The sequence below is a fragment of the Euprymna scolopes genome, chromosome 13, assembly GCF_053919585.1.
Source record: "Euprymna scolopes isolate OS-2025 chromosome 13, ASM5391958v1, whole genome shotgun sequence".
Classification (NCBI taxonomy): domain Eukaryota; kingdom Metazoa; phylum Mollusca; class Cephalopoda; order Sepiida; family Sepiolidae; genus Euprymna; species Euprymna scolopes.
The window spans coordinates 128,803,961-128,831,070 of NC_136494.1; the positions used below are offsets into that span (position 1 = coordinate 128,803,961).

At 34.4% G+C, this 27,110-nt stretch overlaps 1 protein-coding gene across 8 annotated transcripts in view; it reads left to right on the forward strand.

Moving 5' to 3' along the window:
• Window positions 1-27,110, forward strand: part of LOC145292188 (oxysterol-binding protein-related protein 6-like) — a 311,645-nt gene that overhangs the window by 226,187 nt on the left and 58,348 nt on the right. For all 8 annotated transcript variants that reach the window (XM_080138481.1, XM_080138486.1, XM_080138483.1 and 5 more), the window contains one exon: window positions 24,818-25,046. In XM_080138481.1, the coding sequence (XP_079994607.1) occupies window positions 24,818-25,046 (229 nt within the window). The remainder of the gene's footprint in view (window positions 1-24,817; window positions 25,047-27,110) is intronic.

Here is a 27,110-nt window from a genome sequence, read left to right on the forward strand (position 1 = left end):
ATCACAATATGCATCGGTGGAAGGAGAAGCTTTAGCCCTGGTCTCTGAGCTAGAATCAGACCAGATGTTCATATTTGGATGCCTACACTTGCTGATAACAGTGCACAATTTACCACTAATAAAAATATTTTCAAACCAAGCCTTGGAGAATATCAAAAACCTCTGCTTGTTAAATTTCAAGGAAAAGGCACTGATGTACGAATTCCAGATAAAACAACCCCTAGAAAACTCAATTTAGTCCCTGATTGTGCATCTGAATACCCAGCAGGTACCCCACCAAAAGACCAGGACCAAACGATTGGCACTGCAGTTTAAGCCGCTTTGACATTGATTTACAGGAATGACCCTAAATTGAAGCTGCAACAGCTACAGATGGAAAATGTAGGGCCTTGAGAGATCTAATTCAAAATGGCTTCCCTCAGTCACGCAACGATATCTCACCCATCGCTTGAGTCTTCTGGCCTATGCGTGAAGTTATACTGCCTGGAAGAAGTTATCAAAGGCAACAAAATTCTGATACCTCAACAACTTTGTGCAGAGGTATTAGAATTCCTTCACACTGCACATCAAGGCAAAAATAGTGAATGCAAGATAATAATTGTTTAGATGCTAACATCAGGTAAACCATATCCCAGTACCGCACTTGTAACACAATCTCAGCCTAGGGAATCCTTAATGTCACCAGCAGACCCGGAATTTCCATTCCAACAATTGGTGGTCGATTTTGCCGATATATGAGGTAGAAATTTTATGGTATACACAGATCAATATACTGGATGGGTTGAAGTGGCTCTAATGATGTTGGAAGGGCTAAAACGGTATGCAATACCTTGAGAACTTGGACCTGTGCTTTCAGTGCACCTGAAGAAAATTTTTTCGATTATGGACCACCGTTTGTTCCAGGAGTACAGCTCCTTTTTTTTGAAGATCTGGAGTATATGGAAATGTACCTCATCGGCCTATTATGCCGTAAATCACATACTAGACGACAATACGAACAGGTATGGACGCCTATCCCACGATCGGGCTGCTCGGGCATTACTAACCCATCAAAACACTCCTGTCCAAAGACCTTAACATGTCCCCAGCTGTAATGCTATATGATTGGGTCGCTAAAGACCACCTTCCTATCTTACAGGATAAATACCAAAGGAAACAGTAGAGAGAAATGAACAAATTATGAGAGGTGGCAATGACCAAGAGGCATATGTGGAGCGAACAATTCTACAACCAACGTTGTCGTCCGCTTTGGAAAGTAAGAGATTTTGTCCAGATCTAGAAGCAGGACAGAGGGACGAAGACTGGGAGGATCGTAGAGACACAGGAAACGACAGTACCAAGTGTGAGTAGATGGAAGCAATAAAGTAACATTGTGCAATCGTTGGTTTCTCCGTAAGATATACACAGTTATGCATGGCCCACATTACATCACACCAAGACCTTCAAATCTGTCTATAAACCCTTATCCCTCACAGAAACAACTTCCTGAGGAAGCAATGGAGGTTGAACAGCACATCAACATTGAATTGCCCAGAAGAAATGGAAGTTGATGATACCACAGGAGAATATGCACACCCAGTCAGTCCTATTCTATTAAGGAAACCTTCATGTTAGAAAACAAGAGTACTATAGTAGTTATCGCCATGAATGTGCGGAAAGTCATGCAAATTTTTTACTGCATGTGAAGATAACGACAACAATTCATCTTGTAGTCATGAAAGGGAGGGGCATGTATAGATATAAGAGTTATCTGTCCCTGATAATAGGAGGCAATCAGAGTGATCTCCCCCTGGACAGGAAGGAACCAGAGTGACCTCCCCTGATTTCTACAAATAGCATAAACACAGCTGCAGACATTTGTATTGAGCTCACCACAAGCCAGAAGGACACAATATCCCGCTTTACTCAACTCTTACAATTATGTCATAGTTTAGCTTAAATTGAAATGTAAATAAATTGTGACGAACATGCGCAAAAGTGCACAAAAAGTATGAGTTATGCGTGCCTGCATCGGGGAGCGAACCTGAGACCGTTAGATTACAAAGAAAAACGTTTGTGAGTGATACCCGCATTACCGCGACAATTGGGTTCGCCCGACGGCTATAAAAAGTCAAGCCGAAACAAAGATTGCGAGTTGTTTCTTTTTTTTTTTTCTTTGGTCGGTCGATGGTCAAAAAGAACTTTCTTGTGAAGAGTGCGACGTTTGTGAGAAGACGGAAGTCGAAAGAACTGATTCGTTCAACTTTGAAAAGAATTCCTGGCGTGTATATCGCTTAACACAAATTACTTAGCATGTCGCAGCACGAAGGAGGAGAAAGCTATTTTGACTATTATGGCTTTCGATCCAAAACTTATATATTTGATGGCAGTGAATCTGGACAGTCAATAGTGGAGAGTTTGGAAAAAGCTGACCTAATATGTCAGCTAAGTGGCGTAAAGTGCATTGAATGTGTAATTCCAATGCGTTCGTCAGGCGGCTCCTATGCAGTGTACCAGCAATTAAGTGAGGAAAAGCGGGCCGATTTTGGGTGTATAAAGAAAACCCTATACACAGCGTTTGCTTTGGATTCATTTACTGCATGGAAGCAGTTCGTAGTTCGTCTCCAACCAGGTGAAACAGTCGACGTCTTTTTGGCGGATCTGTGCAGTCTAGCAGTCCTGTTTGGTGGTGTATTGGATCAATGCCTGCAATGTGCATTTATTGCTGGTTTGCCAGAACATGCGAAAAACTTGTTGCGGGCATTATTCCAAACTTGGATGTATCTCATGTGCTGGCGTGCACTCGTGCTATTTTAATGACTAACCCGATAGTTCCAGAACATTAGCTGCACGATCGACACCAGTTAACCCCAAGAAGACAGATAATTCACAGAGGTGTTACAAGTGTAATGGACTGAATCATAGGGCAAGCAATTGCCTATTGGATAGTGCAACAGGAGGAGATGTCGGGGTCAGACCTCGAAACCCTATCATGTGTTATCAATGTTGGCAGCGAGGGCACATTGCTCGATTTTGTCCGGGAAACGAGCAAGGGGACGAGAAGTGGGCGCCAATCTCATCCCCCAAACTGGTGTAAATGGTGCCTTGCCGATTGTCACGGTTCTCATCAATGGACTACCATGCACAGCTCCGGTGGATACCAGATGCACACAAGTCACTGGTCCGCAAGTCATGTTGCAAGGAGTGGACGAGGAAAGTAACCACAGTGCTCACAGCAGATGGAAGCACACTAAGCTGCTGTGGAGTAGGAATGGTGCAGGTTGACCTTGATGCAACACGGAGCATTAGCATAAAAGTCCTAGTTGTGGATGGATACTTATTGGTATTTGATTATTGCTTGGACTGGACGCAATCAAGCGACTGGAAAGAGTAGCTGGTGTCTAGCGCAGGAGAGATGACCTTTCCACATTTTAGCAAGACCAATTTTGCTGCTATCACTATTACCGAGGCTGACTTCTCTGCCAAATATGACCAAGATACCCAGAAGTGGACTACATCGTGGAAATGGGCTGGCGACCAACCTCCACTTACATTGAGAAATAGACTTGCAGAGTATTCAGCGCCAACACGATTCGTGATGAATACGGGAATTGCAGGTGTGGATTAATAATGGTTGGTTACTGCCATATCCCGAGGACGAACTTGGCCCTCCAAAAGGTCTAATCCCTCTCATGGCTGTTGTGCAGGAAAAAAAAACAGAAAGTGCGTCCCGTTATGGATTATCGGGAGCTAAATAAGTATGTGGATGTGTATTCTGCCAACACGGATGTTTGCTTACAAAAATTGAGGGAATGGCAACAACAGGGACCAAACGTTGCAGTGCTGGACCTACGCCAAGCCTATTTGCAAGTACATGTTGACAAATTTCGGTGGCCATTCCAAACAGTAAAAATTAAGAGACAGCGATATTGTCTTACCCGCATCGGATTCGGGCTGAACGTTGCTCCTCTAATAATGCAGGCCATTGTTAATACCGTCCTCATTGAGAATAAGAATATAAATGAGCTACGTCCTCATATATTGATGACATTTTTATGAATGAAAGCATATGTTCGGCAACCCGTGTAAAGGAACATTTGGAGAAGTTTGGCCTGGAAAGCAAGACCCCAGAACAGTTTAGACTGAGCTCACGTGTATTGGGATTATGTGTCCAAGAGGAGAATGGAAAATTGTTATGGCGGTGTGGCAGTGACCTTACGACAGTACCTAATAGACTTACTCGCTGAATTGTGTTTTCAGTGTGCGGGAAACTGACTGGTCATTTCCCAGTGTGTGGCTGGTTGCATGTCGCCACAGCATTTGTGAAACGAAGGGCGAATATGATCACAACTGGATGGGATGACGAAGTGCGAGATCCTATTCTAGCACGGATGATCAAAGACATTTGTTTGAGAGTAGCCCAGGAAGATCCAGTAAAAGGTGACTGGTGTATCTGTGCAGAAGAAGTCACAGTATGGGTGGATGCCAGTTGTATTGCTACAGGCATGGTTGTAGAAAGCAATGGTTCTGTGGCAGAGGACGCAAGCTGGCTCTGCGCAGTGCATGAAGACAAACATAAATTTACCTGAGCTTGATGCTGTGCTGTGAGGCGTCAACCTTGCATTATAATGGAAAGCTAAAACCATACATTTGCGAACTGACTCTGCCTGTGTCTATTGGTGCATAACTGACGCCTTGTCTGGACAGATGAGAGTACTCACCAAAGCAACCTTGGAAATGTTAATCAGGTGTTGCCTCTCCACGCTTTGAGATTTTGTCTCGGAATATGAATTAACAATCGACATGAGGCTCATCAAGTCTCACGATAACAGAGCTGACTAACTTACTCAAGTACCACAGCGGTGGATAGATGAGATCCATAAGGCAACAGAACCCAGAGAACTTGTGTGCGCTGTGGCCGCAGAACACGAACACGACTCTCAGATCCAAACAATTCATCAGTCCAGTGAACATCCCGGTGTGAAAAGGACATGATACTTTGTAAAGTTGATCAATCCAACAATAACTGAAACTCAAGTGCGGTCGGTGGTTGGGGATTATAAAGAATACCAATCCATAGATCTAGCTCCGGTGCATTGGAAGCCAGGTAGGCTTAACGTCACAGACACTTGAAGTAGGGTTGCTATGGATATAACCCATTTCGGTACTCTGTACTTGACATTAATAGATTGTGGTCCCAGCCATTTTGCCATTTGGAGGTAGTTGTACCAACAGGATTCGGCTAGCGTCATTAAGGAGTTACAGAATATATTCTACGAAAGGGGGCCACAAACCGAATTGCTCACAGATAATGGTGCAGCGTTTTGCGGAAAAACAATTGCTGATTTTACACAAATGTGGGGCGTGCACATTCGATTTCAGTGTGCCCACATACCCTCCGGAAACGGTATAATCGAGCGATCCCATCGCCCTATAGAGCGCATTGCTGCAAGAACAGGGTGAACGATTTTCGAGGTAGTGTACTGGTACAACGTCACGCCTAAAGATGACAAGACAGCCATGACAGCACCTGCGAATATCTATATAATTATAGGATCCGTATCAAAGGTATCGATGAAGTGAGGGTGCCCGAGACCGCAGTGGCTAATCCGTACAAGGAAGGGGATGCGGTTTCGGTGAAGAATCCGCAAGGAAGATGCACAACGCAGTTCGGTACAGGAACAGTGACAAAAATAAATAATCAACATTCAATATCAGTTGATGGAACATCACGCCACATAAATGATGTGCGTCCAGCATGCCGACATGACGTTATAATCAATGATGAACTCAATTCATCAGATGATGAAGACCCACTGCTGGACGAACGGCCAGATGATGGAAGCTCTTCAGATGACAGAAGCTCTTCAGAAGATGATGAGGATCCAGAGCAGGACGAGTTTAATGATCTGGCAAATGAAGGCACCACTGAGGAAGTTCCTGAATCCATACCATTAAGGCGAAGTACCCGGACGAAACGGCCTGCCCAGCATTTGCTGCATTTCTGAATTTTACTCGGGTCACCTGGAGTTTGCACCAATAATAATAAAAAAAAAAATCTTATACGTTTGTAATTGTTATGAAATTAAATTTGAAAATAATGCTGAAATAGTTTGTTCTACAAAATTAGTTATGATATAAACGTTATATTTGAACAGATACATAAACGTTATATTTGAACAGATACATAAACGTTATATTTGAACAGATACATAAACGTTATATTTGAACAGATACATAAACGTTATATTTGAACAGATACATAAACGTTATATTTGAACAGATACATAAACGTTATATTTGAACAGATACATAAACGTTATATTTGAACAGATACATAAACGTTATATTTGAACAGATACATAAACGTTATATTTGAATAGATACAAAGATGCAGTAAAAAGTTTTGTTTCTGATGAGGATTGATGTACTATTTGGATCCTTCAGATTACTTTTCTCATCTTAAGGATTATTTCCACGTTTCAATTGATGTAACCTCTGACGTTCTTCAGCTGTATCTTGTCAAATTCTGGAATCTTTCTGTTGAACTCAGGATTATTTCTGTTGAATTCTCCAATTTTATCCATGGGAGTAGCGTGCTCTCATTTATTTCATCAGCAATGACCAGGTAGAAATCCTCAGTAATTCACAATTATATTGTGTCGCCTTCACTAAGGATTAAACCTTCAACATCCAAAAGAGTGTAACTTACAACTGAATATTATCAAGTACTTTATTCACTATGCCACGAGTTCTTATAACTTCTACCCAGTCATGAATGATGAACGAGAGCATGCTACCTCTGTGAATTAAATTCGAAATTCCATGCAGATTCCTGAGTTTCACAGAAAGATTTTCGAATTTAGCAAGATACACCTAAGATCAGATTACATCATTGAAAACATGAAAATAACGCTAAAGATGAGAACAGTAGTCCAAAAAACCCAAATATGAAAACCAAATTTATTTTTTGTATGCATTTACAATATGCAGGTAATAAGGTTAATGTACACTCTTATAACATTAAATAATCACTAAATATCTTCAATGTGAACAAGGATCACCTGATCCTTGTATGTAAATAGTTTATATCTCATCATATAAACTATTATCAAAGCTGAACTTCTCTTGGAAGGACTCTACCCACCCACCCTCTTTTTTTTTTTTTTTTTCTCCTACACTTAGATCCGACTCCCACTTAGTGATTGACCTTGTTTTCAGCGAACCAAAAAACAGTGGGTGATTTATTTAGAATGAGTTGGGAGGGCCTCACTAATCAATTTTTGTTGCTTATTTATTCCCCATTCCATCACCAATTAAGTGTTATTACTGTAAATAATTAAATAAAACTTTTTCAAATTTGTGTAATTTTAAGTAGGACAGCCCCTGGAGTGGATGTGGTATTGTGGTGAGAGATATTTCTATTTAAGAGTAGGATAGACAATTTTAAGTATTTGAGACCAAGGATGACAAACAATTCCCATTAACCCAACTTTTGAATGGTCGTGTGCCTAATTTGTTCATAATATATTTTTGTATTTTGTGCAAATATATATTTCAAAGCAAATGAATAAAATTACAAAACCATTTAAGTATCTTCATGAAAAGAATTTTTTGTGGATTTGGACAAAAACTGTCAAGAGATGGGGTTCTGGGTTTAGTTTTGTTTTCTTTTATTGAAGTAAATAATGGAAAGAAATAATTAAGAAACCTTTGGGAGGGGGTATGTGTTCTTAGTTTTTTTTGCTTTTTGATTGTTTTTTAAGTAAAATAAAATTTAAAAAATTTGAAAGCAAGTGAAATAAAATTTCGAACTCGCTGTTTTTTAAACCCTGTCACAGTTTGAGACAATAAGTTTAATTTGCTTAGCTAGAAGTTTAAGACAATTGAAGAAGAGTTATATGTGTGGAGGTTGAAGTTACTGAGGTTGTTCAGAAATTTGGTTACCTTGGTGATACCACTGGAGCACCGAGAGAAGTAGGTGCTAGTGTTATAATAAGAATTAGGAGTGAATAGCAAATGTGGTAACGCTCTGCTGGTTAGTTATAGCAAAAGTTCCTTGAACTTCTGCTATGATTAACCAACAGTGTGTTACCACTGTCAACCAATCAAGAATGTATATGCAGTGTGATGATGTTTAGAAGTGAAACATGGTCAGTGAGGGTTGAGGACATGCGTTGCATGGGAAAATGATATGAGAAAGATGCAATGGATGTGTAATGTGAAACTTAGTCATACTTAGATCTGATGACCACAGAGGAAGATAGGCATCAGACTGAGATGTGTGCAGAACAGGAAACTTAATTAAACTAATTAATTAACTCATGTTGAAAGAATGAATGAGAGTTCTTGGTTTAGTAGCTGTAGAACAATTGAACCCGCAGAGTTGATTCACAGAGTGAAGCGATCAAAAAAAATATATGAACGGAAGTGATAAAAATGGATTTGAAGGATACAATAAAAACCTGGCTAGAGATAGATTAATTTGGAAACCAATTTCTAGAATCGATCCAACACATGTGAACATATAAAACAGTTAAACCGAATGATGAATTAGAATTGAATCAGATTACTACAAAATTCTGCGGCAGTATAAACTGAATGTGTGATTTACACTTATCGGTAAATATCTAGAAAATCATACAATTTCTTACTGATTTTTTATGTAGTGAGCTTCTGTCAGTTGAAATTGTTGGACTACAATTGTTGAATATACATAAATATATGTTAAAAGCTACATACATCTGTTGGTTCATTTATAAAATCTTTCAAGTTGACATCCAAGTAAAAACATTTAAATAGTGACCAATATGAGATGTACATTGTTTTTAATACATATTTAAAGAATTGATTTTTTGTCCCCTCCCCATACACACATACGATTTTACTCTTGATAAATTTAAAAGTGCACATTCATTTTATCTGATCCTATTTTTAATTTCTATAATTTCTCCATAGATCTTCACCTATCATTATTCAAAATACATTTGCAAAATTGCAGAGGATCTCAATAAGAATATCTTCTGATATTTCTTTGAGTTGTTCTCATTCAAATCTGTAATTACATATTTCTACATGTTATTCTCATGTTATATTCACAATGTTTCACCTGCAGGTTTCTTTTATATCATAGTAAAGATTAGAATGGTACGAGTATTTTTTATACTGTCGACCAATTGGAGTAATCAAAGGAATCGGCCAACCTCATCAAATATCTAATCATAAATGTAAAGAAAAATATCACAAAAAAACCTAAGCAAGAATAAGGATTTCTTTGTTTACATTTCATTCCAGTGTTTTATGGGTTGACTCAGTATTTCATCGATTTAATTCTTTCTTTGTGGATATTTATATTTTCTCACTTCAAATAAGACATATTGACACTTGGGTGTAAAGGGCTATTATTCAAGATCATGTTTAACAGGGGGTTGTGGAGAGATGAAGAGCAAGATGTCTGTTCACAGTACATTCAAATTTTTGTAGGTTAGTATGGTCAGGAAAGCATAAACAGAAAGGGAATTCCAATGTGTAGCAGTTTGAGGGGAAAAAATCTATTAGAAGGCTTTCCAGCATCTCGGGACCTCAATGGCAAAAGGGTTGGATTTTTCTGCTTTTCAGGTCAGTCAGGAGTATGTATGTTGAGGAGGCACAAGTGCTAGGAGTTCATGAGAGCACATTCCTTACATATAAAACACTGGGATGCAACATTGCAGCAATGGAACAGAGGTTGGAATTTGATAGTGCAGAACTTATTAGATTGGAGACATTTTTAATCTTGTCTGAGAGTGAGAGACTGATAGATGCACTAACACAATACTCCACGCATGCAGTAATTGTGGCTTTGTAAAGGTTTAGTATACTCTCTGGTGCAAGTAATTTTCTAATATGGTAGAGGGAGCTCTCCTTTGCAGCACACTTGGCAATGTCCTCAATGTATTTGTTCCAATTCATACTGCCTGTGAATGTGAAGCTAAGGAGTTTGAAGGTTTAACTATCAAATAGGGTGTTATTTGTGATGGGAAATCAGTTGTTTGTCATGGAAACTTTTTTTGCAGTTGTTCAAGAAAAGAAGCTTAGTTTTAGTAGCATTAAATGTTACCATCTGTTGATGGCCCCATTCCATTTCAAACTGAAGGTTGTTTTCTAGGCTTTCTACCATTGCCTTGGATGTGTGTACAGTTGATTTCCCTCATGTCTACATAGTGTGGTGTCATCAGCAAATATATCCATCCTGGACACAATTTTATCAAGGAAGTCATTTATGAATATTAGGAATAGTAAAAGTCTAAGGATCAACGTTGGAGGCACACCTGCATTATTATCATGTTATTTAGACATACAGAAATTGAGGACAACCTGAATTTTTCTCTCGTCTAGGAACAGTCTAATTATGTAGAGTATTTGTCCAGAAATACCATATGCTTTAATTTTCTAGAGACCCCTTCCATACCAGATATTGTTAAAAGTTTTGCATATATTAAGGGCTACAGCCCTAGCTTTCCCTGCCTTATCAAATGCATGGTATATGTGTTCAAAGATGACAGTTAAAATATACACAACTGCACAATTAGAAGTGAGCCGTTGGGTAGAGTGAGGCTTGCTACAGTACTTTTATGTGGGAACATGTGGTTCAATGCCTGCCTTGTATCATTCAATGTTTCATTGGCTTCCCAATCAAACTTTTTGAAGCATCTTGTCATTTTGAGCAATGGCTCGTCAGCTTAAGGTTGAAAAATAAATGATGTCTACCAATGTCACAAGGTGATCAACGTTCCTGAGTGGACTATTGGCGATTGTTACACAATCCTTGGGTACTGTAGTGAGAAATAGATCTAGAAGTGAGACTTAACTTATTAACCTAAATATTGTCATCTATATCAAGTATTCTCAACCACCAATAGCTACAGCTAATGAGATATTACCTGAGAGTACTTCGTTCAAACTCCTCAGATTAACGTTCACAGTAAACATGAGTTGGAACAGATACATTGAGAGCATTGCCAGGGCTGCTGTGAGAAAGTGGGCTCTCTCTACCATGCTAGAAAGTTACTTACGCCTGAAAGTATCCTGTACCTCTGCAAGGCCACCATTCGCCCATATATGTTATCGCATTTAGGCTGGTGCACCTGCTACTAGTCTATCACTCCTGAACAGGGTTCAAAAGAGTTGCGAACCTGATAGGTCCTGAATTGTCATCTAGGCTTAAACCTCTGTCCCATCAATGAAATGTTGCATCCCTCTGCCTGTTTTACAAGTATTTTAATGGTAGGTGCTGCAACAAACTAAAAGCCTTTGTACTCCTCTCAATGTAAATATACCCAACAAATAGCCCCCCCCCCCACACACACACACAATAGAGATCCCCTGATGTAAGAAAGCCTTCTACTCTAATAGTTTCTTCCCTAGGATTGCTAGACTTCAAAATTCCCTTCCCGGTCTCTGCTTCCCTGACTATACTGACATGCAGAAGTTCAAATGTAATGTAACAGACATCTTGCTGCTCAACTCCATACAGAGAATCCCCACAACTTATATCCCCGATATTAGCCCCCCCTACATCAAAGTGGTACTGTGCCTTGTTTGAGGTAAAAATGAAATAAATAAAATAAAAAATAAAAACATAAGGTTTTCAGTATTGGACTGTATTTGCTGCAACAGAATTGTAAAGCAGTGCTTTATCATTCACTTTTGGTAGTACTAAGAAAGGCTTTCATATTTTTAGTTCTTTCACTTATAGTATTCCTTCTGATACAGTAGATATGCCTTTTTTGTTTTTCCACTTGGAAATCCATAATAGAATATTATAAACTTACCCATTGCCATGAACAGTAAATCTTTTTAAAAAGAATGTGCTATTCTAAATATTGCCCTCTCATTACAAAATGTATTTTCTTAAAACTTATCATTCTTGATTATAATATACCTTGGTTGTTGCTCTCCTATCAGAATATAGTAATCTTGTTTTTTTGTTAAAGTCTTTGAAAAAGTCCAACATTTTCTCCATATAAAAAGATTAAAATAAAAAGAAATATATCACTTGGGTCATCATGTGACTCAAGGAAGCAATATTTAAAAAAAAAAAAAAAAAAAAAAAACTAAAAAAAACACTAACCACTCATAATCTATTAAGTAATCCAATGCATAGTAGCATGTAAAATAGATGTTAAACCGAATATGATTAATGATGATAATGTATGAAGATTGACAATTAGGAATTAAAAGGTAGACAACATCAAAACTAGAAATAATAATTGATAATGATTAAATGGTTAATTAATAATAGATTTAATTAATTACATTCTAGACACGGATGAAAACTAAAACTAGGAAATGAGTAATCATAAATAGATATTGTTGGCAAAAAGAAAAATACTCTTTATTTTTGTTTCATTTTTTTGTTCTTGCTGGGATGGGACATCTTACCAGATGCCGCTACCTCATACATTCCAACCAAGAGATCTTTTTAAGATTCTAACTGTCCCTTTAAGTGCAATTGTTTATATTTCTCTTGCACTTGGTTTACCAAGTATATTCACTAGATAGTTTTTGAAATTCTTTTTCATAAGTCTGGTTGCTGCTATAATTACTGAAATAGTTTAACCCAGCATCATGAAGGATACTAAACATCTAAACTTGCTTCTTTCTTTTACTTGTCTCATATCATTGTGTCAGGTTTAATGGCTCCATATTTTTTTTCTTGGTATGTAGCTGAAGGGATTGCATAGTCATAAATACCAGGAATTAATTCTGAAGTGTCATCTAAAACACATGCTTTGTAGATGATTATATTGATTAAACGACTATTTGAAAGAAATGCTACTCATATACACCATGTGTTGAATCCATTGAGGCAGGTTTCAGTAGAAAGAGACATTTTCAAAAACAGTAAGAAAGCAACATCATAAAATATAAAATGTGAACAGTCAAACTTTGGAGATTCGATAATTCAAATTCCTTGGAAGCTTATTACTAATAACAACAAAATATGCTTAAAGAAGGCTGGAGAGTAGATCAGCCAAAACGTTGTGAATGTAACAACCATGATGAGCATAACAGTTCAAACATCTTACATCATCCAACTAACTTCAAACGTGTTTCATCTGATAATAACTCCCATAATAATAAACACTGTATGTGCATCCATATCTGCTTTTAAATTCAGTTCATTTGATGAGCTTTCTTTCGCTGTAGATTGGCTGAAAATAGAATTTCTTTTACTTTTGCATGCGTCTTAAATATTTAACTATGCGTAATAAAATCGTCGCATTTGTATTTTCTTTCTACTTCATTACTATCATTATCTCTTATTATCGGGCTTTCAATTCTGAAAATGTGGATCTAATTATTCTAATTACTTTAGTAGTATTTACTGCTCCATACTACACACTATTGTATTTTGAATTGATCAGTTTGTTTCGGGTGGGTTTTTTTTTTGGGGGGGGTACAATACTTTATCGACCTGGAAAAGTCTGAAGTTTCAGCTAATTTTTAAACGTTAAACTGGAAATCACTGATAAATCAAGCCAGTCCACCTAAAATGTGCACTGCTCGACCAACACAGTTCAAGCACAGTTGATTTCTACTTCCGTTTCTAAAATTAGAGAAAACTTGCACTTTTTACTGACTGATAGAAAATATTTAAATAATTGTTTACAAAAACTTGTCCATTCAAAATTCATCCATATTCCATATGGGGTATTCTACTCTACTAAAATAATAGAAATATATATGATGGGTAGTTTTTTTTGTTTTATTTTTTTCTTTTTAAATTTATATTCACATATTTGCTTTTTGTGTACTTGGTAAGGGTACAATTATGTTAACTCTAGTGCAATTAGCAACTTATTTTTTTGCTATCTTTTATAATTTGATGCTATTTTTCTGAGTTGATTTCTACATTTATTTAATGAAATCATTTGATGAATTTTCCATGCATACTCAACCATATTAAATGTTTATTTTTTATGATTTCTCCAGTGTTGGTATGTAAAGACTTTCTGCTCTTTTATTTTATTTCATCTTGATTTATTTCAAATCTTTATTTTTTTCGTCTTTTCATAGGAATTACTATTTGCTTTGAAGAAGGTATTCTTATTAATAGACTTAGCAATATAAGGACTTCAAAATATGTAGGCCATTGAGAATTGGTTGTTTGAATATATCCTTTGTTGAAGCAACACTTTGTCTATCATGTCCTCATGTCCACCCACTCACCAACACATTTAGCAATTTCTGCAATTAGGTTTAGATCCCTTTAAGCATTGGGACAAAAGATTGTATACTCCACTTTCTAAAGAAGGGAGACGATTTTGGCCAAACAACAAATTATCAAGAGCTAACTCTTGCTGCAATAATATAAAAATTGCTTTTGTTCAATCATATTCATCTTGAGCTGGATAAAGTTTACTGCAAAAATCAAAACACTATCAAACAAAATAGATTGACAGCTGAGCAACAAATTCTAGCCATCTGTTGTATAATTGAGCGTAGAAACGCTTTGTGCTTTTATTTGTCCATTACTCCAAAGCCATTGTCGTAAACTCTAAGAAATCATGTTGGCATGATAAATATAGAATCTTGTAAGAGTCTGTATCAATTCTTATGCTGTATAACAATTTTCATTCAATAGTTTGATTTCTTAATGGAGATACAAAGTTCTTCAACATTTTTGCAGAAAGATACACTCATGCTCTTTTATTTTTGTATTGAGTCTATATTATGCTTTGCACACATTTGTTGATCATAACATTGATCTGGGTTTATCTTTGAAAAAGCAAGAAGTTCATGTCATTCATCAAAAACAATAACAGATGTGGATTACATTGTTGTTAAACATGATTGATGGGGTTAACAAACTTCTCCATTTCATCAAAGAAGTGACCAGTAATATTTTCCTCTTCATTAATTCTAATGAGATAGAATTTATCAGATACAACAGAGGAGAGATTGAGTTGAAAAACTAAAACTGCAAGTCCTTCTAGGAATCTCTATACCTCACCAACAACATCCAGTCAGCATAAAGAGATCTCAAAATCTGCAAGGGCAAGGCTTGCTACGTTCTTGATGGACTGCACATCATCAGGAAGTTCTCCTTTTCTGACAATTATATCTACTCAATTTCCTTTAAGAACACATCCTCATTACCAGCAGAAATTACTGTTAGAATTATTATTTTATTATTTTACATTTTAAAGAGTTCTTAAACAAGGGAGGTAATTCTATTATTTTCTTTTTATTTTTGATGGTGAATTATATTTTTAATTTTTGGTGGACTTAACAATTGGCCAGTAATTTTTTATTTTGGTTGATGTGTTTGAGGAACGTTTTATGCATTTTTTGTGATAAATTTTAATTTTCAAATGTTCTTCTGAAAAAATTAGAAATGATAAAAATTGAATTTTTTTGTAAAATTCTTAATTCTAAAAATAAATTCACTGAAACAATTGTAAAAACAATTGATGTGGTATTTTATTTCGATTATCTAAGACACACATACCTAATTATTTTGAAATAAACTCTAGAAAGTTAATGAACACAAAATAAAAATTTCTAAGCTGCTAACTTTAAATTGCAGTCAAAATAAATATTCACCTGGTTGTAATATATTTTTCTTAATGGCATTCCTTGTGGATTTTGAGACCTCAGGATGACCAGCTGCAGTGAATAACGATTTGTTTGATTGTCCAGGTTGCATTTATCTCATTCACTTTTTTCTTGTTAGCGAAGGCCATTGTATGTTGAAAGACTAATAATCTATCATCCATGCCACCATTCTACAATATATGTTTCTTAGAATAATTTAAAGTTTTGTACCATTTAAAAAAAACTTTGTGCTGAACTAATGATTTTAAGTGCTGAAAAGGATTATTATTTAAAAAAAATGATACATTTTAATAAAACATCTGCAGAGCATTTATTTATAGAATAGCTATCACAAAATGCACATTCTTCTATGGAGCTGATAACTAAAGTTTCTTAAATCCTTTGTTAGTGACAGTATTGGAAAATCCAGCATCCAATTAGATCTTTCTTGGTGTTGGATTCTTCTGGAATCTTAAATGTCAACATGATGGCCTATTTTGGGGTAATAATATTTGGAGATTTACAAAAAACTGAATAAATCTTTACTTTTATTGCCAAGCTGTTGTCACTAAGAGTGTATAGACAGAAACAGGAAAAGAGGATGAAAGAATTCATCTATATGGAACAAGTAAAAAGCAACACTAAGACATGCATAGAAAAATCAATATTTGGTCTTATATTTATTAAGACTTTATCAGGAGAAAAGGCACGTTACAGGCAAAAACAAGGTATTTATACAAACCTACACAAGTGGTTGGTGAGAAGAGTCAAAAGGTAAGGATGTGGTGCAAGAGTAGGTGGTAAGCCGAGAAACCAAAATAATAGGTGAATCGAAGATTTAATCAAAAAATAGGATAAATAAATTAGACAGGGAAGCAAGTAAAGTGGAGTTTACTGTTTGAGGGTGGGGAGGTAGAGATATGTGAGAAGTTATGTAAATTGCAATAAGTCACAACTAAAAGGTATCTTAACCATCAAGCAACACATGCTTAGCTTAATTGCTTTATTATGCTTTTAGATCTATTTGTCAATGAAATTTTCACCCATATGGTAGTTGTTGCATTGGTGACATGATATCATATAGATGCTAGCTTATGTAGTAGGAGTAGTGCATATGTTTTTTGTGGTTGTTGAAAATTTTTTGAAGGTTAGTAAAATAGATTTATTGCTCTTCAAACCACATTATACAGAAGACATTGTGTGTGTGGTATAATGGGTTGACTCTTCTACCCCCTAGTTGCCTGTCCTTTCATCCAACTCTGACTTTGACTTTTCTGTGTATATGTTTACCTCTTTGACTCGCGCAATTCCCTTGCCTCTTCTCTCGACCAACCGTGTATGCATGTTTAAATGTTTTCGCCTGCAACATGTCTTACAAAAATAAGGTAGTATAGCGATTTCTCCACACATTGTGTTTTTTTTTCATATACGTCTTAATTCTCTTTTTCCTTTCTCATCAATTCTGGAATTTCCCGTTATAACTGAAAACATTGTCAATGATATACATATATTTTGTTGCGGATATTACCAAATTTATCAAGAATCTTGATGTCATTAAAACAACTGTTTGTCATAACATTCCAGTTGTTGTGCTTAAAAATTTCTTCCAGAACTTGCTCATATTCAATTGTTGTTTACAGAAGAAATGCTTTGCAATTGGGGGAGGGGATTATGTTGGTTAATCCAATGTTTAAAAACGCTGGATAAATATGCTTAAATATATTTCATATTTACTATCACAAAGTCAATTCTCTATTGAATACTATATTGTACCTCATATATAGTATTGATTTCAAAATTTAAAAAAAAATGACTTGGGTGTCATCAGCTAGAATCGAAACTGAAACATTTAGCGCTCCAGCCACTTTCCTTACCAATATAGTTATCAAGAGATAAATAGATTTAATATTAAATGACTCTAAGAAATTAATTAAATTTGGGCATGCACAAAAAGAAATAAAAATGGCGGCAAGTTGAGATGAACATTTTGCATTCAGTTTATTGATATATTTCTGTATGCATTATTCATCCATCTAAAAGACTTTGCTTGTTATAAGCCATCCTTGGTGTATGATTACTATTTCCTGTTAATTTCAGTGTCATGTGACCAGGAATTTATTTTTGTTAAATATTTACACATACATCTACTGTTTTATTTATGGAGATTTAATAATTTTAATTTATTATGGTTGTAATCATTTCTTGTGTGATGCCATATTAGAATATTTTAAAGTTCTTGGTTTGTTAGCATAAACGACTGATTTAAGATGTTCATATAAAAATCGAAAGGACTCAAATCCAGATTTTGGTGGCCATTCAACCAGCCTTCTGTGTTGAAGCGGTTTCCTTGAAAACATGTTATGCAAATATCTGCACACACACTTCACAAAATGAGATAGAACTCTAATCCTGTTAAAAGCACATATTTCAAAGAATTGCTAATGTCATTTCGGCAAAATAGCTAAAATCCTAAATGGCACTATTAAAATTATGCTAAAAATAATCTGTATTGTAGGCTGTCTATGAATCCAGACTTTTGCACTACCCTGCAAGTGAGTGCATACATACACATACAAATAAGGTCAGAGTTAAAAATTTACTGCGGTTTCACTAGAAGGATTACTGTTGGTAGACAGGAAGCACATAAAAATAATTTCAGTCTTTTGTGGAACAATCATTTGACGAAGCTTTTGCAACATTAAGGATAGTGAGAGCAGAAAGCAAAATTGTTGAGGGCATTACCAATGGATCATTAGTTGCATTCAAATGGATCTGGCTGGAAAAAGTAGAGTGATGGAGACAAAAAATAAAAATCTCAAAAATGATGTTCACAAATCTTGATACACAGTCGCTACTTATCCAATCAAAAAAGCTTCAGGTAATACAAAACACTATAATAGTTATGGCATCATACAAAAGTTAGCTTTCTCCATGTATAATGTAGATAAGGTTATATGGAACATTTTCATTGGTCAAAGTTCTTATAGTTAAGAGTCAAATGTATTATCTATTAACATTTTTTTTTTTATAGTATTGTAATATCAAGATGCGTGACCTTGACTCATTGAAAGAATGTATTTTAGGACTTTTAGCTTAGAAACACAAGACAGGGCTGGGAATAAATTTCTTTAATTCTATACTCAAATAGTGTTAAACATAAAAAATCAAAAGTAATAAACTTTTTCCCTATCAGTTCATCAAAAAAATTGTATTTTTTTAATGAAAAAATGTAAAGTCATCATTTTTATGGTTGATATACGGTAAATTTTGTATATTTTAACTTTACTAACATAAGAACCTTAGGGAAGATGATAGACATATTGTAAAACCTTTAAATGTTTACTATTTTATCTTTTAATGTTAAGACATATCATTACGAAGTGTCCATTGTTTTTTAATTCCATTGGAATATGCAAAATTTAACTCCTAAACATGTTTGATCAAATACTATTAAATAAAATTAGAAGAATACGTTCTGTGATCATTAAATATATTTAGAAGTCTTTTATTTGCTTATAAATGATTTCTCATTGGTTTTGTTTCACCCTCAGTGCTTGCTTAGGATGATGCATGCTGCTTGCTTTCAACTTGGGAGCTAGATATCGTCTGCATTGGTTTCCAATTATTCATTTACTAATCAAATGCGAATTTCATTTGTTTTAAGATGTCTATGCTGCCTACTTATATTGCATCTATAATCTAGCATCATTTAATAAACGTGTGAGAAGTTAATCGTGGATGAAAACTGTCATTCAATTCATATTTTAATCATCCAAAGTTTGTTTTTATTTACACTCGCAGAATAAACTTGCTACACTTTGACAAAAAAAAATGAAATTTTTTTTGTAATCTGCACGTTAGAGGATTGTTGATATTCCAATATAGTTTTCAAATTTTTTTAAAAAGAATAGAAAGTGGACATTATTTTTACAAGACTCGTGGTACTTATGCATTTAACTAACTCAGCATTTGCTCGGCATTGTCCGGCGCATGACGTCAGCAGCTCGGGTTTTGCTGCTGTCTGATGAAACCTGGTCATCAGCCAATCAAAACGCTGTGCGTTTAGTTTCAACTCTACGCGCGCACGTCGAGCAGCAGACGAGAATTTCAATATGGCCATTCGAGATGGCGGCGACTAGGAATCTTCTGCGCGAATGTGGGTTGCGGTCACGCCACACAATTGTGGACTGGAAGAATTTCCTGCAAGATATATGCCTGGATTATTTTCTCAGGAATCCCCGGAAGATAGGAGGCTCAGGTGATACGGTCAAAATCGACTAGTCTGTCTGTCTTCAACCGCCGGAAACACAACGTTGGCAGACGTCTAACACCGGTCTGGGTCTTCGGTGGATATGCCAACCCCACCGAAAAGGAGGGTTTTTTGGTTAACGTACCAAATAGGAATGCCAAAACCCCCATTCCACTAATAAGAAAATACATTCTGCCGGGGACCATGGTCGTATCAGACCATTGGAATGCTTACAGCAAAGTGGGAGGAGAGGGGTATCACAATTTAAGAGTGAACCACCACCACAGCCTTAATTTTGTAAATCCCGTAACACAGGCAACAACAAATCATGTTGAGCATGGAAGGAAGCAAACAGCGCAATAAATGAGAATGCGGAACCAACCGGGAGCTTTTGGACTCATATCATTTAGAGTTAATGTGGAGACAAGTTTGGTAGACAGCCGTTTAACTCCATATTAACCCACATCGCTGAAAGCTACCCAGTTAAGGAGCTTCCTATCATATTCGCTATCTCATCTCCATCCACTTTGTCGTCTGATGCCCTCCAAAAGTCTAAGGAAAATACATCCTCCTGAGAAAATATGTTCCTGGCAAAAAAAAAAAAAAAGTTTTGTTCCTTTCCTTTTTCTTACGATTTTTTCTTTTTTTTTACGTAAATAGTTTAAAAAAAAAAGTTTCATAATAAAAACAATTACTATTATTTGTTTAAACAAACAAAAAAATTATCCTACAAATATCATTTTTGTTGGTTATTTTACGTAACTAGTTGAAAAAAAAAAAACGTTTCATTAAAAAAAAAATTACTATTTGTTTAAAAAAAATGTTTTATATGTATTTATTTTGCAAACAGAAAACAATTTCAAACAATAATACTAATAATAATAAAAAACATAAATGAAGGTAGGTTTTTGCTTTTTATTTATTTTTGGATGTTTTTACATTTTAAAAATTCCATTTACAGTTATTTTGTTGTAGTGTTGTTTTTATTTTATCGGCAACGCTTGGTTTTATCCGGCTGTTGATGTCATGCGCCGGACAAAGACGATCAAATGCTGAGTTACGTCTGGTTCATTAAATGCACAAGTACCAAACTCATAACTCTTGCTTCACTTATTTTGTCCTCACATTAGAAGAGTGAGGTTTCTGACAAAGAGGGAAGAATTGCTGTTTTCTGGGTCGGAATCTATGTATCAAACACTTATTGTTGACTAATTTATTTTTTAACTTCGTCTATCAGGTGGCTTCATGCCTTATTAATAAAAAATAAAATTTAAAAAAAAATTCTTCAGCCATGTTTGGATATAGCAAATTTGATATACTGCCTGTACTTAAGATTTGGTCGGTGATGTATCCTATTAGATATTTTAAATACAGTACAAGTAGTTGGCATTTCATAGATGAACACGCAATATATTTGTTCAATTAAAGCCAATTTGAATGGATGGTTATGATGGTTATTTTGTTGTGTAAGGATAAATAGATAAGGGATATAAATTATGCTTCTTTTGTCTTCACCTTTATCTAAAATAGCCTTTACTCATCACATAAGACTTGCCTCGTATATGCAGAGAAAATTTCAGATTGTTTGTTCTGACATGCAGTATTCTTTTGAAATTGATAGTGCTGTATTTGCGGAATAAATGTCATCAGAGTGTTTACAATATCTCTTATGTTATGATAATATATTTCCATAGTAATCAGCACTATGAAATTTCACCCTATTTTTCATACTGGTCTCTTTTATCATGCTGGTGCTAACAGATTAGACTGTCTGAAGATACTGACCTAAAATGCACCAAACATTGATGTTATTGTTTTTTGTTTTTTTCTCTTTGTAAAACTCAACCATGTTCTGAAAAGTCAAAAACAACAATTTTCCTCTACAAAACAATCAAATCAAACATAAATGTTTGAAGATATAAAGAACTTCAAGCATAAAAACTTTTGCCATAATTACTCGAATCAACATAACCTGAAAAGGGTCGATATGCTGTAAAACAAATGAAACCAAACCCTTTATCCTCATCTAGGAGGCAATTCTATTTATGAAATTGTATTTGATATCAAACTGTAATTTATGACCATTATCTAGATGAATGTGAGTTGCATTGTTTTTTAATAAAATATTAAAATTTAAGAAAAAACTTTATAAACAACACTTTTCCTACATATATTTTTTCAGCCTTCAAAGAAAACATCTTAGTCAATTAATCTTGTAAAAACGAAATATTTTAAGAATTTCCATTCAATAGTTCCGTATTTTCATATATTATGTATTATTCCATTTTATGACAGACATTTCGTGTTACTTACAATTTTCAAGTGAAACGTATTCATTGAAATTCTATTACATCAGTGTATTCATTATTTTTATATATGTACACCCTAACATATGGAGTACTCTTAATATATATAACTCATTTTTCTACGTTTATTCCTACAATTTCCTATGCAACACTTAGGTACAACTATATATGGTTTTGAAAGTGCCAAATGGATAGCATAAAACAATGGAAAAATACAATGTTTTTTTAAAATAACATAATTGTGTTAAAGTTTACAGATCATATTAAAATCTTTTAATAAAGATGAAGCTTGTACCCATATATCATTTATAGAAAAGTATTAGAATTATACAGACACAAAAATATCAACAGTCAATGTAAGCAAGGTGATGGTTTGGTACAATGAGTGCAGGAAAAGATGCAAATCAACAAGATAATGTATATATTAGGTAGAATGTAAATTGGCTGTGATGTTTTATTTTTAACTGAAATTGCTCAATTTTTCTTCATCACTGTGTTTAATGTGTCTTTGGTATGTATATAATTTTAACTACTCTATTATTAAAAACATTAAAGGCGAGTAGAAAGTGAACCTTAGGTTTAGTTTCAGCAGCCTTGTAACTCTTACTTCCCTTATTTTGCACTTTAAATCCTCACATTCCATGAGCAACTTTTTTTTTTTTTTTTTTTTACAAAGGCAAAAAAAAAAACCCTACTGTTTTCTGGGTAGAACTCTATCCATGTAATATTTATCATTGGTTAGTTTTTGACTTTGAAGTAGTATTTTCTTTTTAAGCTCCCTACATTAAGTGGCTTCATGTCTTATCTGGAGCAATTTCCATAAATATATATTTTCCTAGACTTCTAGTTCAATAACTCAGATAAACAGTGATATGAGATATCAGAGACAGTTAAGACATGATCGATTGAGTAAAGAAAATGTTTACTGCTAATATATTTTAAATTTTATCAGTTACTTGGTTTATAAGGGAAGAATGCTCAATATCAGTGATAAAGCATTAATCTAAATTTGGAGACATTCAGCAGTGTAGATCTCTTATATATATATATATATATATATATATATATATATATATATATACAGGGTGTCCATAAAGTCTGACTACATTATGTAGCCAGACTTTGTGGGCACCGTGTAGATTATGTAGCCAGACTTGTTCCTTGCTAATAGTCAGATGGTTTTGTGACCAGGTTCGAATCTCCCAACCAGCTGTAATCATAACTCCCTGCATTGATAGATTCCTAAAAGGATGAAACATTAATGTCCATAGGTATTAAAAAAATTATCATAGTAATAATTATATATATATATATATATATTATATATACACAGGGTGCCCCTAAAGTCTGGCTACATAATGTAGTCAGACTTTGTGGACACCCTGTGTATATGTATATATTTTGTATAGTTTTAAAGGTTAAAAACTTCCAAGACTATATATACCTGCTCTGTTCACTCATTGAGTACTATTTTGGTAGACACATGTTGTTTCATTGGATGTACCTCCAGGAAACTAAACTACTGGCTATATATATATATATATATATATATATATATATATATATATATATATATATGAGAGAAATAGAGAAGTAGCTCCAGACAAGGCATGAAGCCACTTGATGTAAGGAGCTAAAAAAAATGCTACTTCAAGGTCAAGAACTTGTTAACGATAAGTGTTAGATGGAATAGATTCTGACCCAGAAAGCAATCGCACACACACATTTGTTGTTCCTACTTAAGAATATGGATACTCTGTTAAGTGTACATCTGTACATAAACTACTTTATTATCTACTTGTTCATTAATAAAAATAAGTTTCAATGGATTCAAGTTTTTTCCCACAAGTTTCTGAAGGTTTAAGAATGTATTAATAAACTTATGACAGGTATTTAATTGCTTGCTGTTGAAGTTACATTTTTTGTACTAAATGAAACATTTAATTAAAAATAGATGAAATGTTTTATATCATCATTTTGGATTATTGGAAAATTTGTTTTATGTCACTAGTTTTATCTATCCAATGTTGCTCGGGAGTCATTTTACTTTAATTTTTGTTTCACCTTTTCTCTTTTTTATAAAAGTTTGAACATTAAATTATTACTGTATCGGTTAGTCGTTAAATTATTAATTTAACCAAAAGAAAATGTAATTTTAATCTTTATTTAAACCAAATAATTTCATAAATAGTTTTCAACTTTCACAAATGGGAATTTTTAAAGCTAGAGATGACTTTCATTTAAATTTCAAAGGGCCATAAAGTAATTATTTTTTTTATTTATTTATTTATTTATTTTTACTTTAATCAAAAGATTAAAATGGCCAACTGATTTATGAAAAGTCAAAATGCATTATGGTGGAATTAATTTTATTTTGTAAAATAGAATTTAAAAATATATTTTTGATACATGATGCTATTGCATTTTTAATTTCAATAAATATTCAACTAAATAAGTAGAATAGAAGTGTAAGATAATAGCTAAAAAACATTCAAAGTTGTCACACAATTGTATTAAAGAGTTTAGATATTTTCCATTTCATCTTGATTTTTGGTTTTCTGTTCATTTTTTTTGTGAAAAAAATTTGTAAAATAAGTATTGTTCATTAAAATATATAAAATATTGTCTTTTTACTTTTCAATATTTTTTATATAAACTTATAATCCTACTAAATCTTTCTTTTCTTTTTTTTTTTTTACAGGTATCTGGTTCTTCCAATGTTTTGTCCGTTTCTCCACAAGACCGAAATGTTCTGGTCACACCTGATCGCATTCATCTCAGTTGTTCTAACCCAAATTTGATTACATATGAACAAGAAAAGAACCGACCTCACAGCATATCAGAATTTTCTACGCCCACACCTACCAACCATGAACAACGAATCAAAGAAATCAAATTAAGAGAAATGTTTCTCAATCGTGCTAATACGGGTAAATATTATTTGATTAATTTTCTTTTGATTTTACCTTAATACAAAGCGCAAGATTTACCATGTTTCTATATAAAATTTAGATTTTAGTCGTCACTTTTGCAATTGTTTTAATATTTGATAATGGTTTTCTTGTTAGTCTCTTTAATTTTTCAAGATCAATAGTCATTAAATTGTGACCACAAACACACTTCTGATTTCTTGTTGTCACATACTACAAATATTTAATTCTTTTTTTTCCCTCTACTATGCTAGAAAATTACTCCTATCATAATGCATCCTATATCTTTACAATACCACTGTTGCTGCATCTGGACTGATGCATCTACAACTAGTCTCTCACTCTCAGACAATCCAAAAAAGTGTCAAACTTAGTAGGTCACAAACTTTCGATCAAGTTCCAATTTTTTTCCCACAATGTAATATCTCTGTGCCTGTTCAACAAGTACTTTAATGGAATGTGCTCTTGTGAACTCATATCACTTGTGTCCGTTTGATGTACACACTCCCGATTAACCCAGCAAGCCTTTCACTGTTGAGGTCCATAGATGCTGCAAAGCTTTTTGCTCTAATAGTTTTTCCCTTGGATTGCTAGACTTTGGAATTCTCTCCCTGTTCCCTGCTTCTCTGAATGTACTTAACTGCAGAAGTTTAAATGTACTATGAACAGGAATCTCACTGTTCAACTCCCCATAGTTCCCATTTAGACACAATTCTAAATAGTAGGTCCTTACGTTCAATAAATATTCAACTAAATAATAAGTAGAATAGAAGTGTAAGATAATAGCTAAGAAACATTCAAAGTTGTCACACAATTGTATTAAAGAGATTAGATATTTTCGATTTTATCTTGATGTTTGCTTTTCTGTTAACTTTTTTTTGTGTTGGTGTGAAAATGAGTAAAAAAAAATATATCTATGGTAAGTGTTGTAATACAAGTTTAGTTTGATCAAAGCTATTAGAATCACTGATGAAAAGTTGTTGAATTGAGTAACCACATATATTCAGGCCAATATGTTCACCACCTGTGACGTAGTACATTTCAAGTTTATAGTTAAGCTCTTGCCAATCACAGTGTACCACATCTTCGGTAACAATGCACATGTGATTCTTTACTTGAGTTCATCAATGTTAGCAGGAAGATGAGAGACATTGACCTATTGCAAACGAAGGTTCACCAATTGTTGGGGGATATGGGTTTTGCGTGTTCCAAAAATAATAAGCAAGTTTACTGAGTACATTTAAAGAAGACATTAAAAGGAAGCGCAATAAGGCAGGGTTATATATTTACATATATACAAGAGTATATTTATTTACACAGAAGTTATGAACAATACAGAGTGCGTTTGTGTACATGTGTGTATGTATTAGTGAGCATGTATAAAGTTAAAAATGTTTATGTATACGAGTTCATTGTGTATACACATATAGAGTTAGAATATTCATTGTGTGTATGTATTGTATGTTCATTGTGTACGCATGTGTATACGAGAGTTCGTTAAAGTATACGATATCGTCTTACCTTAAAACGATAACGCATTTGTCGAGGCACGTGGGGAAAATAGCGGGTGCCTACATTGACAGCTAGACAAGAAAAGAGCGTATGTTCACGTTGACGCCTGGCGAGAAAAGAGAAAGATACATAGAGAGAACGGAACAGGAAGGAGAAAAACGCTACCTGTCGGACAAATTCTGCATCACAACAAATGCAGATAACTGGTGCGTAGTTGAGTAATTATGTGAGTGTGTGTGAGACCTATGTAATCTCATATCAGTTCAAAAAGAATTTGCCAATAGACCCATCCTTTCTTCATATATCCAGTTAGAAAAGTTTTTCCAAATTTTGTATTGAATGTATATACTCTTGGGTGACTGTGTGCAGACATATTCCAAGGTGCCAAAGCAACTTCTTATTGAGAATGAACATGACAGCTCAATTAAAAACAACAAAAGTAAAACATTAAATATATAATCTGAATTGGTTTCTATACATTCTGTGAAAATTTATTATTTCAATAAGAACTAGCCTGGATACTCAAGCTATATTTTATAGTACATCTGTATA